Genomic DNA, 15,794 nt, shown 5'->3' with positions numbered 1-15,794 from the left:
AGATGAGTGAGCGCATTTACATGTGTTATGTGCGTGTCTCACATCGGGGCATGAGTCTGTGCTGATGCGTGTTGTATCGTCCTTGGTGTGTTTACAACTGTAGGTTACTGTGTGCGCATGATTGCACAGGACAGGATGGCAGATCAGTCCCATGTGGGCTCCCTAGAGCCCAACTGCCTGAGTTCAGATCCCAGGTCAACCATTAACTGGCTCAGAGATCTTTCTTGGATTAATTACTTACTTAACCACTTCTTGCCTCAGTTTCCCAGTCTTAAAAAGGGGCTTAAAACAACTCCTTAAATAGAAGTTGTTTGAATTTAAGCTATGTTCATAAGGCGTTTAGAGCAATGCTCCAGAGCAAAGTAAGCCTTCCAAAAAATGCTGGCTTTGGGCACCTGGGAGGCTCAGTTGGTTACGTATCCGACTTTTGATTTCCGCTCATGTCATGATCTGAGGGTGGTGAGATGGAGCCTTCTATCTGGCTCTGTGCTCAGCGGGGAGTCTGCTTAAGGATTCTGTCTCTCCAGGGTGCCTGTGTGGCTCAGTCAGCGAAGCATCTGCTTTGGCTCAGGTCATGATTCCAAGGTCCTCGGATCAAGCCCCATGTTGGGCTCCCTACTCAGCAGAGAGCCTGCTTCTCCCTCTTCCTCTGACCTGCTGTCCTGTCCTCTTTCTCTAATTCTCCATCAAATAAATAAATAAATAAATAAATAAATAAAATCTTGAAGGAAAAAAAAAAGGATTCTGTCTCTCCTTCTCCCTCTGCCCCTCTCCACTCATGCTCGCTCTCTTGCGTGCGCTCTCTCTCTCTCTCAAAAAAAAAATAAAAAAATGCTAGCTTTAGTACCATGTGCCCCTGTGGGTAGGAGCTGTGGGTTTTCAGGTGTGTTTGAAGGTCTGAGTGCAAGTGTATGCTTCTGCTACTGGGTCCGTCTGCACATGCATGGCTTAGCTGATAACAACCCACCACTAATGAAATAAGGGCCCCAAGTGATGATGGCCCCGACTATTCCCAGCCCTGACTTCTTGTGAGCACTAAGGTAGAGCCCAGTCCAGTGCATTCCCTGCAGGGGGAGCTCTGGCCTGTGCCTGCATGTGCACCTGCTCACCTGAGCCCTCCCACGCCATGCCCTCTACCTCTCTCTGTCAGTCCCTATGGGGACCTTCAAGACGGTGACTCACCAGGCCCCACCAAAGGGCATCTGCATAGGTCTCAAATTCCTCCTTCATCTCTTCTCCTTGGGCATCAACCTCTGGCACATCTTTCTCAACCAGGTAGACAAGAAATGAAGAAAGGATGAGCGTCAGGAACCCAATGTACCAGGCGGTGATGAGCTCCTGGGAGAGCAAGCAGTGGACAAGGGAAGTGGTCACTGGGACGTCTCTGGATGGACGTTGGAGGCAGACACACCAGGGCTGGGGGCCCGCTTTACCAGCTCTGCAATTGTGGGCAAGTTACTTACCTTCCCTGAGCCTTTCCTCCTTCCTTTTCTTTTATTAAATTTGAGAATAGAAACTCATGAGAATTACATGAGTTTCAGGGATTCAACAAGTTGATACATGTTCCTGTGCTCACCACAAGTGGAGCTCCCATGATCCCCATACAGTGCCACAGCACAGGCCGTATTCTCTGTGCTATGTCTTCCATTTCCACAACGTATTCATTCTACAACTGAAAACCTGTATCTCCCACTCCCCTTAACCCATTTTGTCCAACTCTCCATCCCCTTCCCTCTGGCAAGCATTGGCTTGTTCTCTGTATTTCTCGGTCTGTTTCTGCTTTTTGTTTGTTTATTCATGTGTTGTTTGTTGTTGCTGTTACGTTCCATTTATGAGGGAAATCATACGGTATTTGTCTTTCTGTCTGACTGATTTCATTTAGCCCGATATCCTCTATGCCCATCCATGTTCTCACAAATGGCAGGACCTCATCCTTTTTAGGGCTGTGTAATATTCCTCTGTGTATGCACCCCACATTTTCCTTATCCATTTATCTACTGCTAGGCATTTAGTTGGTCTCTATATCTTGGCTACTGTAAATAATGCTGCAATAAACATAGGGGTGCATGTATGCTTTTGAATCAGAGTTTTTGTTTTCTTTGCATAAATACCCAGTAGTGGAATTATTAGATCATATGGCATTTCTGGTTTCAATTTTTTATTTATTTTATTTTATTTTGGTTTCAATATTTTGAGGAACTTCCATACAGTTTTCCACAGTGGCTGCACCAATTTACATTCCCACCAGCAGAGCACGAAGCTTCTTTTTTTCCATATCCTTGCGAACACTAGTTGCTTCTTGTCTTTTTGATAATAATACAGTCCTTATTTCCATCAATAACATCAATAATCAAAGAGGAGAGGAAGATTTATGTCTTCAGGTGACCTTGACATCACAGCTCAAGAGGCTTCACAGGGAGACAGGAAGGCAGGTGAAATGGATATCTGCCTCCTAGTCGAGGCACAGGACCCAGGGTACTTGATTCCACGCAGGGCTGAGCAGATCCGGGATAAAGCTCAGCACTACTGGAAAACCGACAGCAGGGGGACCTAGCGAGGCAGAGCTAACCCAGGCCTGCCACTGATTGCCTGGACCCTGGGCAAATGAGCCCCCTCCCAGCTTTAGTTTCTTTATTTTCAAAATGAAGGGAGTGGATCGCAGTTCTTAAAAATGATGTGGACTCCTGTGTACACTCCTGTGTACTCCTGATGGAAGGAAGGAAGGAAGGTAGTTTGTATGTTAAAGAGTCACATCCAGATTTAAACAATATTAAAAACCAGCATAAGTTAAAATGAGCATACAATCTTTTATTTCGTGGATATTATCACACAATAGATTAGGACGTGTGAGCAAGTGCACAAAGCGAGTTGACTTAGAGAACAATGTTAAGGAATAGTAAGGATGGTGCAGGAATATGGCAAAGATCCGCAAATCACCAAGGTTTTCAAACACCTTGACCCAAGCACTCCCTAAGACTCTGTTTCTCTCATTCTGCTCCAATTTCAAAGTTCAGCACGGTAGCCTGGGCAGAAGAAAGTCAAGGTGATTGGCGAGCACAGTCTGGAGATGAGGCCCGACGCTCCTGCTAAATCATCCCAGGAAGTAAAGTTGTTCGTATTAATGTACTTCCTCTGCCTGACCATCGGCGGCCAGGCGGCTGGCCTTCTGGGTCCGTAGGATCTCGGGCTTGATTCCTGCCTCTCTCTGTACCTTTGCTCACATTGGCCTCTGCCCCTGCACTGCCTTTTCCCACGGGCCCAACCGAAGAGCAGCGTCATCTTGAGACCCGAGTCACCTCCATTTCAAAAGTTTTCAATTGCGTCCCAATATTGAGGTCAGCTCTAGTTCCTTCACGCGTTCACTATCTCCTGAGTAGGCTTTCTCTGAATCTCTAACACTTCCTATGCCTGCTGCTCAGGTCTGACTTCCCCCACAACCAAACTCACATCTGCGTAAATTCACTTTACAGCCCAGAGAGGTTAGTTCAGATGGCGCAAGGACCCCTGCGGGTCACCCCCTTCAGCGAGTGTCTGCCCTGCCCAGGCTTGGAGAAGACAAAGGTGAAATGGTAAATCCTTCCCAGGGCCGTCAGGGCACCAGCCTCTTGACCTGTTGAGTGTGGCTCTAGCATTCCTATGTCTTTTCATACCCTCTGGCACCTGAATGCAAGTCAAAAGCTGCATCTGGTGCTTAGCTACGGAAATTGTTGTCTGTTCATGACCACACTGAAAGCCTGGTTGTGTTGGATTATTAAGAGGCATAATGGTCATTGATGAGGAGTGAAAATGTGTCCCAATTCTGTGCTTTGCAGTCATTTAAAAGGCTATTCGAGGTAATTCTGACTTTACACAATTTATGCCAGTAGCTCTGTGGCAGAGCCCATGGCTGTTTCCTGATACCCACAGACTCCTGTACACACCTGAGCTGCCCTGAAGTCAGACCAGAGCTGGGGTGCTGGAGGGCTGGGGTGCTGGGGGGCTGGGGTGCTAGGGGGTTGGGGTGGAGCCGATGTGGAGGAAAGTTGGCAGCAACTTCCTGCCTGTTCCTTAAATCCATTCTGCACGGTGCTCCCGGCCCCTTTTCTGCTAACTTTGTGACTCAGTCCTCATTTTCAGGACGATGAGGGCCACCTAGCTCATGTCCGCCGTGTGAGTGAGAAGACATCAACCTTTTTTTGCGCCAAGTTGCAGAGCCTCTGGGGCTTCTTTGTTCTGGTAGCACAGCCTGGCCTTACCCTAACTGTGAAACTGTAACCCTATGCAACCTCGGGCCTCCCACTCGGCATTGTTGGCTCCCAGAGAAGTCAATCATGGACCATGGTCCAGAGTCCTGAAGTTTGGAACAAATGGATGAAGACGTCAAGTGCTAAGTGCTGGTTCACCAGGCTTGGAGAAAGAACTGGGCTAAGCTCTTGTAGTTAATAAATGCGGAAGCAGGACTCCAAGCCAGGTGTGTGCTCACCTCCTCAACACAATGCCGGCCCTGGGAGGGAAGGCAGGGTGCGCGGCCTCTGTGCAGCTCAGGAACCGCACCAGGCTAAGAAGGGGGTCGTCTGAGAGGCAGGCATGGCCGATGGAGCTTGACCAGCAGTTTCTTTTTCTGCCTTTGGTCTCCTACCATAGAGATGCCATTTTGTCTGGAAGTTCTGCCCACCTGACCTCAGAGGTAGAGTCTGGTGGTGGTGTGGACGTATTTGTTCCCAGGAATTACCTGGTGGATCGGGAACTGTGTTCTATTCCGGTCGGAGGGAACACAGGATGAGAATCAAAACCAGCCATTTTCGCCCTGACTTCTATAAGAGCTGTGCCTCAGCTCAGCTTCATTGATAAAAGGTTAGGTGTCACTAGCATGTCCTCTGATAAGAGTGGACCGTTAGGTGGAGAACTCTTGAAAGCGCTGACCTCGCTGAATCTGGGGTCAGAGGCTGCACAGATGGTTCTAACAAGCAGCATAATTTTTTGTTTTATTTAGGTATTTATTTGTACTGTTTGTGGAGAAAAGCATATCTGGAATAATAAACACTACCATTAATGAGCACCTATTGTTTACCAGGCACTCATATGTACCTCTTCTTGTGCAGACTGCCAGAAGGATCCTCATTTTAACTGTTAAGGCAGCTTATAAAAATAGAGCATGTTCTAAGTCTTTTCACTCTAGGAAGTGAGCACATTATGATCCTCATTTTCTAAATTCAGAGTCAGAAAATCCCCAGAGTCACACCAATGGAGTTTGGACTCCCACTAGTCTGGGCCAGTCCTGAAGCTTCCTGTCCCAGCGTGAGCCGCCTGAGGTTGGCTCATTTGACCCCGTCACCCACCTGGAGGCTGAGCCATTGTTCCCTAATTTAGAAATCAGGAAACCAAGGCTCAAGGAGAGCGGAGTGACTTGGCCATAGTCGGTCGTAGGCACTCCGTGGAGCTCGGGACTTGAACCCAGGTCTGCCTGCTGTGCGGGCTGCGGCCCTCCTGCTGGTGCCCCTGCTCTTCCTCCTGCTCCTTCTCCCCATCCCGTCACCAGTGGTGGCAAAGCGACCACCCTCTGGGGACTCTGTGAGGGCCCGGGGTGGGGGGGGGGAGACGCTCCTGGGTGGCACTTACTTTGCTGTGGGCACAGATGGCCGAGCCCAGGAGTTTCCACGTGCCGCCCCGGCGGTCCATCCGCAGCATCCGCAGGATCTGCAGGAAACGCAGGCTGCGCAGGGACGTGGCCAGCACATTGCCCTGGTTTCCCACGGCAACGACCGGCACAGAGGCGATCAGCACGAAGATGTCTGGGAAGGGGGACAGAGGGCGGCGGGGGAGAGGACGAGAAGGTCGGGCGAGCGCGGTGGAGCCGTCACAGGCGCTGGCTGCCCGCGGACGCGCACGTGCCAAGCGGGCGGCCCGAAATCGTGACACCAGTCACTCGTGCTCTGCGGGATTATTCTCCCGCGACAGATGAGGAGACAGAACCTGAGCGCGTGTGCCTTCCCTTGGCTACAGGGCCGGATGGATACCGCCGAGTGGACCCTGGATGGAGGCCTGCCAGGCCCCAGCTCTCACTCTCCCTCCCAGGGAAGCGAGTCCCCGAGGTCCCCCAGAGTGGCAGGGTCCCTCTCAGGCCCAGAGGGGACAGGAATATGCCCTGGTTGTGCAGGGGAAAGCCTGAAGCTCAGACATGGTTGAAGGAACGTGTCCCCTAAAAGCAGCACCAAGTCAGGGCCTTGGCCTTGGGTGATTCTTGGGGAGACCATCTCCGGAGGCACCAGAGAGGGGAGAGGGAGACAGGGAAGGAGAGAGGCAAGGGAAGGGAGTTGTAAGCTGCCTCCCAGCATGGTCACTCTGGAAGATGGGAGCTGGGACCTCCGTCCGTTGGCTTGTGTCCCCGGCAGGTGGAGGGTCACCCCACGGGTGGGTAAGGCCCCCATACTTTTGAGCTGCATGGCCTGGTGGTCTCTCCCTTGGCTCTAGGGTAGACTGCAATAAAACATGTGGCCCGCCCTCACAACTGCGACTGAAAGCAGAGAAGCGGAGGGCATGAGGGGACCAGAACCCGGTCTGCCTTCCTATGCTCGCTGTAGCACTCCTGCTCGCGTCCGTCCTCTTCTTCCTCCCCTTCCAAGCTGGCTCCTGAAGCCAAGAGCCAAGGACAGAGGCATTTCCCCTGGTCCCTTCCTATTCCCTCACCCCAACACCCTTACCGACCGTCTCCCCACCACACTGCAGAGGGTCAGCAGGTAAACGGGACCCCACAGCCAAGTAAATCTGGGGGAAAATGATTAAGCACCTTTTGCTACTGTAGGATTTCTAGGAACCTTCAATATCTTAATATGCTTCGTGGCTTTCAATTCCACACACAAAGTACAGCATTTCCCCAAAGACTCTGGCTATAGGACTGTTTCGGAGGTGTCTCCCAGACCTCCAAACCTCTGCTGTATCGGTCTTCCAGCTTGGACTAGGTCCCTCAATTCACACCTAGGCATCTCTGCCATTTCAAGGTATCCCCCAGATGTGCCTAACTTTGGGGAAAAGCTCAGTGTCAAACATCTGCATACCAACATGTCTGTATCCTTGGCCAGGCCTCTCCGCTGATCTGCGCAAAGTTATCCACTTACAATGTTTGCAGAAAGCAAGAGAAAACAAAGCCTGGATGTAGGGCAAATGTGAGTTGAGTCTATAATGCTCCGAGAGAATGGGAGATTCTAGCCCAGATGGGCCGACTCACACCCGAGACGGCAGGGTCTGGAGCTGCCTCGGATATGAAGGCCGTGATATTCCCTGACGGGTGACCACCCTCAAGTCAAACACACAGAGAAAAGCAGCATTTCTCATAAGGGCCATGTTATGGGAGAAGTCGAGAGGAGGAGAGCAGAAAACAGGCGTCCCAGAAAGGAAGGCAGCCAGGACGGTGTGCTGAGGGCTGGCCTCGGGTCTCCGGGGGAGGCTGGCAGCGGAACGTGACAGGAAGCGCAGTCAAATCAGCCCCTTTTGGAACAGTGGAGACTGTGCGATGGGGAAAGCTCTTTTCGTGGAAGGGTTCAGGCTCCCTACAATACTAGGATGTTCTCAAACTGGGTGAGAACCTCTGAATTTGGGTATGAAGTCACCTCCCCCACTCCCCCTCAACACATGCACAGGACTTGTGGTCAGCACCGGATAGGACTCTCCAAAGGGGAAAATGAAGTCCACTTAACACCTTGCAAAAGACTCTAAAGGAAGGCAGAAGGGGAGGCAAACTGGGGTTGCTATGGGTTGAATGTGTGTGTCCTCCCAAAATTCAGCAGCTGAGATCCTGGCCCCCAGTGGGATGGGCTTAGGAGGCGGGGCCTGTGGGGGGCGGTGAGGTCATGAGGGTGGAGCCCTCACAGAAGGGATCAGGTCCCTGACGACAGTCCCCCCCCCCCACCCCGGACACAGCAAGGAGACCAAGAAGTGGGCAGTCTGTGACCAAGAAGAGGGACTCGACCAGAGCCTGGCACCCTGATCTTGGGCTTCCAGCCTCTGGAACTGTGAGAAATACATTTGTCTGGTTCTTAGGCGGCAGTCCGTGGCATGGTCAGAGTTGCCGGAATGGACTGAGATAGAAGCAGACAGGAAACAAGGACAAAAAAGGGAGAAGGTTGAAAAACGTGAAAAAATAATCAGTAACTACAAAGTCCTCCAAAACTGTGGGCACGTTCCTGCACACCCACGCCCACAGAGCCTCTCCTTGCATTAAACGTTGTGTGATACACGAAACCCTTGGGGGTCTAGCCTCAGCAGCAGATGGGAAGCAGGAAGAGGGGGTTCCGCCAGCAGTCAGGGGGTACAGTCACTGTGCCAGGCAACCTGCAAGTAAGGCAGGCCCCCCTGGCTGCCCAGAGAGAAGCGTGGCCCTTAGGACAGAGGCGGGCTCCTGCTCTCTTTCTGGAGCAAGAAGCATGGAGGGCTGGTCATCTGTGCCCAAAGGGCCGTGTTCAGTCCTGGGGGGTCACTTTTTAAAAGGCACGTGGGCATGCGTGGAGAAGAGGAAGGACGATGCTGAGAACACGGTACAAGGTACAGCCGAAGCCACTAAGCGCACTTTCCCACCGCGGCAGCGGAGAGGAGGAACAGAATGACTGAACTCAAGTATCTGAAGAGACTCAGAAGACGGCAGATGGAATAAATGTGGGGGAGGTAGTGAGCGCCCTGGGATTGGAGGTATGCAAGCAGGTGACCACTTGCTGCTGTGACGAGGTCGGGAGCCTCGGACAGGACGGCGTGTTGGACTAAGTGCCTTCGGAGGGTATGTCAAGGTCCTGTGATCCTGTAACTTTAACCATCACGAGGAATTTGAGGTTCTAACTCCTCCCTGTCACTGCTGCTCTACGATTTTAGTGGGATCTTCAGATGGAAACATATGAGTTCATGCCGCACCAACAAGGGTAAGTGGAAGGGTCCACCTTCTCTACTATCAAGTGCCTGCACCCAGAGGCAAAGGTGTCGGTGACGTCTTCCCAAAGCAGCTTCAGGGTCAAGACCCAGCAACATGGTAAGGAGGGAGGGTACAGGTGCTAGATTCTTCCAGACCTTGGTGTTAGGGTGGAATCTGCTGCTTACTACCCGTGTCACTAGAAAATGACTCAGCACCACGAGTCTCAGTGTTCTCCTCTGTACAATGGGCACAATGTGGGTCCCTAGACCCCATTCTCAACCAGCAGTGGTGTCACTCCTCCCACACCCACAACCACCAGTCTTGGGAGTGTATAGGCAATTTTGGTTGTCACGATGCCGGGAGGCTACCAGTCAAGGGACCGGAGGGTGCTCAGCATCCTACAATGAGTGGCACCTTCACAGCCCAAATGCCAGGAGTGCCCCCCACAACTCTCATCGAGGATCATGGCCCTGTAAAGCCATGAGGAGGGCAAGCCACGGAAGAAGGAATTCTGCATCCGGAACACTGGAGCAGCAACTCCTCCTCGAGATAGGGTCAGAGGCTGCGCAGGTTTCTATTACAACACACGGTTTCCCAGAAGGACAGAAGCTGCTGAAAATCTCCTTGGGGAAATGGTGCACCAGAAGCAGGGGGACGAGGGCACCCCCTGACTCGGGTCAGGGCTTACCTACCGAGCATGCACAGGGGCTTCCTGGCAAACTTCAGCCTTCCCCGCCAGCCTTTGTAGCGGCAGCAACACCCGGCAGCCCAGATCCTCAAAGCAAACTCGGCTCCAAAGATGAAAATAGCAAATGTTTCCTGCATTAAGAACATATGGAGAGACATGGATCAACCAAGACCCAGTTGTCTGGGACTAGTGATTTCTGCTCTGAGGTTTCGAAGAGCGGGATTTCCGTTGCCGTTTTGGTGGCAGAGGAGGAAGAAGAACACGTTATCACCTCCATGCAGTTTTGGGCAGCTCTAGCGTCTGTGTGGATGTGCTAACTGTCCCTAACATCAGCTTTGCAAAGGGATTCTTTGTTTTTTTCTGTTTCGGTTCCAATGGATCATTTCTTAAAATTCTCTTTTCATGTATGAAAAGTCTCTAAGTGAGTTAATTGGAAAAGGGAAAGACCCATGAAACACAGTCTGCTAGTCCCACCCATTGTGCCTGACCCTGGCTATTGCTACCTGTGGTCAACATTTACAAGCATGGCTCCTGGGCCAGGCGCCACCTCAAGTGTTTTATAATATTACTCTCATTCTATGTTTTGAGAAACCAAGGCAAGGAGTAGTTACACAAGTCTCTGCAGACTAGGATGTGGTGAAGAGGAACTCCCAGGCTGGTGGTCAGGCTCAGGGCGCCTCCCTGTGCTGTCTCCCTGGACCTTGGATCTCTTCCTTCCCTCCTGCCAAAGAGGGGGACACAGACACCTTTGTCCCCCTCTTTGGTGACCTCCTGGGACCCTTGGAGAGTTGCTGCTCCATGATAATCCTTGAAACCTAGTTCCTGGAGCTAGAGGGCTTCTCGGGATTCACCTGCTCAGGTCTTAACCTGAGACTGTATGAATTGAAAACACCTGACTTCAGAAGGAACCCCTGCATCTAGCATCACAGACAGCATGCTCAGTGTAAGGTGAAGATCCTGCTATTTTGTAGACCCTAATCGGGGGGGCTGGCATCCCTTCCCTGTGTAGATGTGGGAACAGAGAGATAAACCAGGCAGAGGCCTCAGGAGTGAGGACGAGTTTTAATGTACAAATAGGATTTGGTTCGTGGCCTTGAAGGGAGTCAGAGATCCTCAGGGTTTAGGGAGAAAAAGCAGAGGCAGGTTTCAGAACAGAGCATGACTCTGTGTTAACCTTCAGAGGATTGGGAAGCTGCCTTTATCATATAACTAACGTACTTTGGTTTTCGCTTTGACCTTGTTGGTGCCCTCTTGTCCTTAGTCTAGAATAAAAAATACCATTCCCTTCCACCACGCCCGTGCAGACCTGCCCAACAGACCCAGGCATTGGTTTCTCCTGGGACTGGGCTTGGCCCGGAAGCCAAAACCAGATGTGCTCAAGGGCAGCGTCCTTGTTCTCAACTGCAGAAGGCCAACCAGAGGCATCGATCCTGGAAGCACGCCATGAGGGGAGGTGCAAAATCTCACCAGTAACAGCAGCCAGTCTCCCGAAACGGTCTCGTACTCCCTGAATGTGGTCAGCACGGCCAGAATCAAGCATCCCAGGACAATGAGGAACCTGGAGGGGAGGAAGGAGGAAGCATCTAGTCCCGACTAGCTCCAGAGGACGGCGTCAACCACGGTGAAGCAACAACTTCCCTGAGACACTGGCACGTGCTGGACCCATTATCCCACGTAACTGCCCCACAGACCGATGAGACAGGTAGGGATTATTACTCCAGCTAAAGAAAACAGACCTAAGGCAAGGTAAGGAATGTGCACACTTTCGCTTTAACAGCTGGTTAGCGGACTCCGCTGGGAGCTGCAGACATCTTCCAGACCAAAAGTTCCCACAAGCTTTGGCAAAGCAACAGGAATATAAACGAATGAATGGTGCGTCCCGCACATACAGAACGACGGTCTTCAAACATGCGAAACAGTCTCAGTACAAACAAATGACAAGTTCGTTTCAAAGATCGATAAATTCGGCAAAAACCTCTGTCTCCATGGCTTAGTATTATTCTTTCTACAGTCCCCGGTTAATAAAGGAAATGACCTCTTTCATCTGGGGCCCTTCAGAATTGTTTCTGAAATTACAAAGTGGTCTTCATACTAGAAAGAACAGGACCCGCCATCGAGAAGGATGCAGTCTGCTGCACCTGGAAAAATCACAGAAGGGTCATCTGGTTCATGCCCCTGTCTCAGGCAGGAGTAAACTGCAAACAGTCCTTTTTGAGATTATTATCTACATAAATTCAGTTGGCGGGAGGATGGGGGGAGGGAGAGCTTGTAGTGTGTGTATGTTCATGTGTGTGCATGCTTCAGGATATCAGCAAAGAGAAATGGGTCTCCCTCCTTCTTGGTGTAAAGTCTCTGGTGGAATGCTCAGCACCAGGTTCCCTAGGGCCCATGGGTGAGCCTTGGTACTACATACTCCAGGTTCTTCTGCTCTGTGTGACCTGGCTCTCCACCCTGCTGGGTTCCAGCCCATGTGCTGTGGGCTTGGTTACATAAGTGGGGTCATGCTGGCGCATTCATTCACTCATTCACTCATTCATTCTTCAATATTTATATGGCAGGCATGGGGGAAAGAGAGCTGGAAGTCCATGATGAATATGCTGAATCTGCCTTCATGAACTCACAGTTTGACCAAAAAGAAAACTATTTCATGCCATGACGGTAAGACCCACAATGTAAGGTTTGGAAACATCTGCTCCTGGCCGTGGCTGAGGATGCAAGTCCTGGCTCTGAACCTTGGTGGTCCTGATCACGTCTTCTGATCAATAAGCCTTCTGATCTGCAGAACTGAATCTATATTCCCAACCTTACCTAGGGACCTACACCAGATTTTAAGCTCCCTCCTGTATTTGGCCATTTTACTTCAATTTATGGCTCCGGACCCATGCCTAAAATATGCTACCCCGAATCTCAGGTCTTCTCTGGTGATGATGATGGTGGTGGTGGGGACAGTGGGGGTGGTAACATCAACTCCAACATCACCCGTTAGTGAGCACCTACCCCTTGTCACTCTACATTTATCAGGTCATCCTTACAACTACCCCCCCCCCCCCGCAAGGTAGACCTGAACTCCCATTTCAGAGATGGAGAAATTCATCAGAAGGATTCATTTCCATCTGGATAATAGTGTTGTCAGTTAAAAAGACCACAGGACTGTGGAGTCCAGAGACACAGGCTCAAAGGGAGTACTTTCTATGTGGTCTTGAATAGCTCATTGACCTTGGGAATCTCAGTGATCACATTCATAGAATGGGAATAATGGAGCCACATGGAGATCATAGCTGTTGTGAGGACCACAGGAGAAAATGGATGGGGAGTGGTTTGATCAACCGTACAGGATCATGCAAATGAAGCTGGTGCTTTCCCATTCACACACTCATCACTGACTGCTTCCCCAGCAGGCCTTGGGGAACGGGCTCTTAGATGATTCTGCAAATCCAAATCTAGGTCTGTCAAGACTTCATTTTATTCATTCATAGGCTCTGGAAATAAGCCCTGGATTAGAATCCCCTTCCTTCTCCTATGCTGTGTCTTCTTGGGCAAGTTAAACAAACTCTTGGTGTCTTGACTTCCTTATCTAGAAAACGAACTCAATAAAAGTGCACACATCCTCCATTATTCAATGATACAATCTGTGTCAGGTGCTTAGAAGAGTGCCTTCACAACCTACTAGCTATTATTTTACTATCAGTTGTATCCCAGGCATAGCACTGGTTTTAAGGATACAAACATGAATAAAATCTAGCCCTCATGTCCAAAGACCTCCTAGTGCAGTGAGGGAAACACAGGACAGACCATTACAGAGGTTATGATCTGAGTGTTCACCACATGCTTTCAGAGTACAAGACTGAAAACCTCCAAGAGGCCAAGGGGTTGGATGTGTATTTGAGGCTTAGCTAGAGTTGACTGCCATGTCTCAGTTTATCCAGGACAGTCCCCAATTTATGCGGGATGACCTAGAACATCATGAATGACATGTTCATAGGCAGAGTGCGAAATTTATGGACACGGAACCCAGTTCAATCATCTCCTTTAGTAAGGGATGTGGGCCTTTGATCTGGATTTGTCCTCACAGCCTTGCCTTCTGCTGCTTCCTGACATCCAGGCCAGCCATCCTGAATGAGAGCATTTCCTCCAACTCTCTGAGTCTATTTGTGCCCGTCTTGATGTCTTCTCTGCCCACTCCTCCCAACCTCTCCCACAACCCCACATTCTCCTTAACAGCCTTAACATTCTGCCTTAACAGCGCCAGTCATGCTTTGCCTCCACGGACTTCCATGACCTCAGCTGCTCTTTGCATGTTCTCCAGTGTGACCTCTCCCCTGGGGTCACAGAGCACCCCACTGCATTTCTATCCCAGTACTGACCATAACCCATTATCATTTTGCAATCATTTGCTTGCATTGTGTATTAATTAAAATGTACTATCTTAACTATGCTGTGGACTGGCTGAGTTTGAGGTTCAGATGGAAATATCCAGAAGGTTTATAAAAATTCAAGTCTACAGCTTAGGGAAGAGGGTGGGGCTGGAGATCTAAGTTCCTTTCAGCTCTTACAGTCTGTGATTTTAGAGCCAGCAAAGGAAATCAGGAAATGCAGTTGGAGCCCGATTCCCAGCGTCAGAGAGTGCAAAACCAGGCTTCAGCCAGCAGGGGGCAGCAAGTGCCTGGCAGAGTTTGGCATTTTCTCACACCTCAAGAAATTCACACACCTGCCACCTTGCGGAATTTACTTTCTGAAACTGGAAAACAACCATTAATTGATAAAGCTAAGAGAATCAAGAACCCCTCCTTAATCAGGAAGGAGGAAAATGCTCTTTGGTCCTTCACAGCTTTCAATTTACTCTTAAGAGGGGCACTGGATCGCAGACACACCGACCGAATGACCCGTCTCACCACCCAAGCCAGATGTGTGTGGGAGACAAGGGCTTCCCTCTTCCTACCGCTTTGGCTCTCTCACTCCCCCGTGCTTCACCGACGACTCTTCTAATTCCTCTGTCAGTTTCTTAAAGTCTTTAATTTTAATTCCAGCGCCATTAACACACAGTGTGATGTTCACTTCAGGTGTACAATACGGTGATTCCACTTGCACGCATCACCCTGTGGTCATCAGGGACGAAGCATTCCTAATCCCCATCGCTATTTCCCCTGCCCCCCCCCCCCCGCCCACCTCCTCTTGGGGACCCGTCAGTCTGTCCTCTAGAATTTAGAGTCTGCACTTTTGTTGTTGTTGTTGTTGTTGTTATTGTTCTCTTTCTTTTATTCCCTCTGCGTCGTTTCTTAAATTCCACATAGGAGTGAAATCATACAGTATTTGTCTTTCTCTGCCCGATTTATTTCACTTAACATCATACTCTCTAGCTCCACCCACGTCATTGCAAATGATAAGATTTCATTCTTTTCATGGCTGAGTAATATTCCATTGTATATACACACCACATGTTCTTTATTCATCTGTCAATGGACATGGGCTGTGGCCAGAGTTTGGCTATTGTACATAATGCTGCAATACACATAGGGGTGTATGTTTGAGTTAGTGTTTTTGTATTCTTCGGGCAAATCCCCAACAGTGTGATTGCTGGGCCATAGCTCTATTTTCAACATCTTGAGGAAACTCCACAGTTTTCCGGAGCGGCTGCACCAGCTGGCATTTCCACCAAGAGCGTTGGTGCAAGAGCGTTCCCCTTTCTCCACATCCTTGTCAACAAGTGTTGTTTCTTGTGTAGTTGATTTTGGCCACGTCGCTTTGATTCCGGCTCTGCAGCTGTCCCTGTCTCTGTCTCCTACACCCAACCTTCCCTGACTTCCGCTCCTCTCGCCTCTTCCTCTGCCCGTTGCCCACACTCATCCTCCTCCCGGCGCCTGCAGGGGGGGTCAGTGTTTGGGGTGGGATTAAGTCTGGGGGAGAACCAAAAGCTGTCCTCCAGTCTGCGGGATGCCGGCTCTCTTGGTGAACAAGGCTAGTCTGGGTCAAGGGTCTCAGACGTGCCCTTAAATCACACACCACCTCCTACCCGTACCCTCTGAATCTTATCACCCTCCACTGCCAGGGTCGTGGAGGGTGGGAGGGCAGGTTGCTTTGCAGCTGTACTTGGAGTCTCAAGTGTAAGCTCCAAGCTGTTGACACCCTACCTCTGCTGGGTCACAACTCTGTGCACAGTGGCACCTGGGTTTCCCACACCTTCTTCTCAGGCAGCCCTGGACTCCCTTATGGGAACAAAGCTTAACCTGCTGG

At 50.4% G+C, this 15,794-nt stretch overlaps 1 protein-coding gene across 1 annotated transcript in view; it reads right to left on the bottom strand.

Annotated features, from left to right (window-relative positions):
- KCNQ3 (potassium voltage-gated channel subfamily Q member 3) overlaps positions 1 to 15,794 on the bottom strand; it is a 299,479-nt gene that overhangs the window by 42,579 nt on the left and 241,106 nt on the right. The window contains exons 2-5 of the mRNA XM_059165604.1: positions 11,031 to 11,121; positions 9,568 to 9,694; positions 5,599 to 5,771; positions 1,183 to 1,338 (exon numbers count right to left, since the gene is read on the bottom strand). Coding sequence (XP_059021587.1) covers positions 1,183 to 1,338; positions 5,599 to 5,771; positions 9,568 to 9,694; positions 11,031 to 11,121 — 547 coding nt within the window. The remainder of the gene's footprint in view (positions 1 to 1,182; positions 1,339 to 5,598; positions 5,772 to 9,567; positions 9,695 to 11,030; positions 11,122 to 15,794) is intronic.

The sequence above is a fragment of the Mustela lutreola genome, chromosome 3 (genome assembly GCF_030435805.1).
Source record: "Mustela lutreola isolate mMusLut2 chromosome 3, mMusLut2.pri, whole genome shotgun sequence".
Lineage (NCBI taxonomy): Eukaryota > Metazoa > Chordata > Mammalia > Carnivora > Mustelidae > Mustela > Mustela lutreola.
Note: the sequence above shows the minus strand (reverse complement) of the source record. Positions and strands in the feature narration are given on the sequence as shown.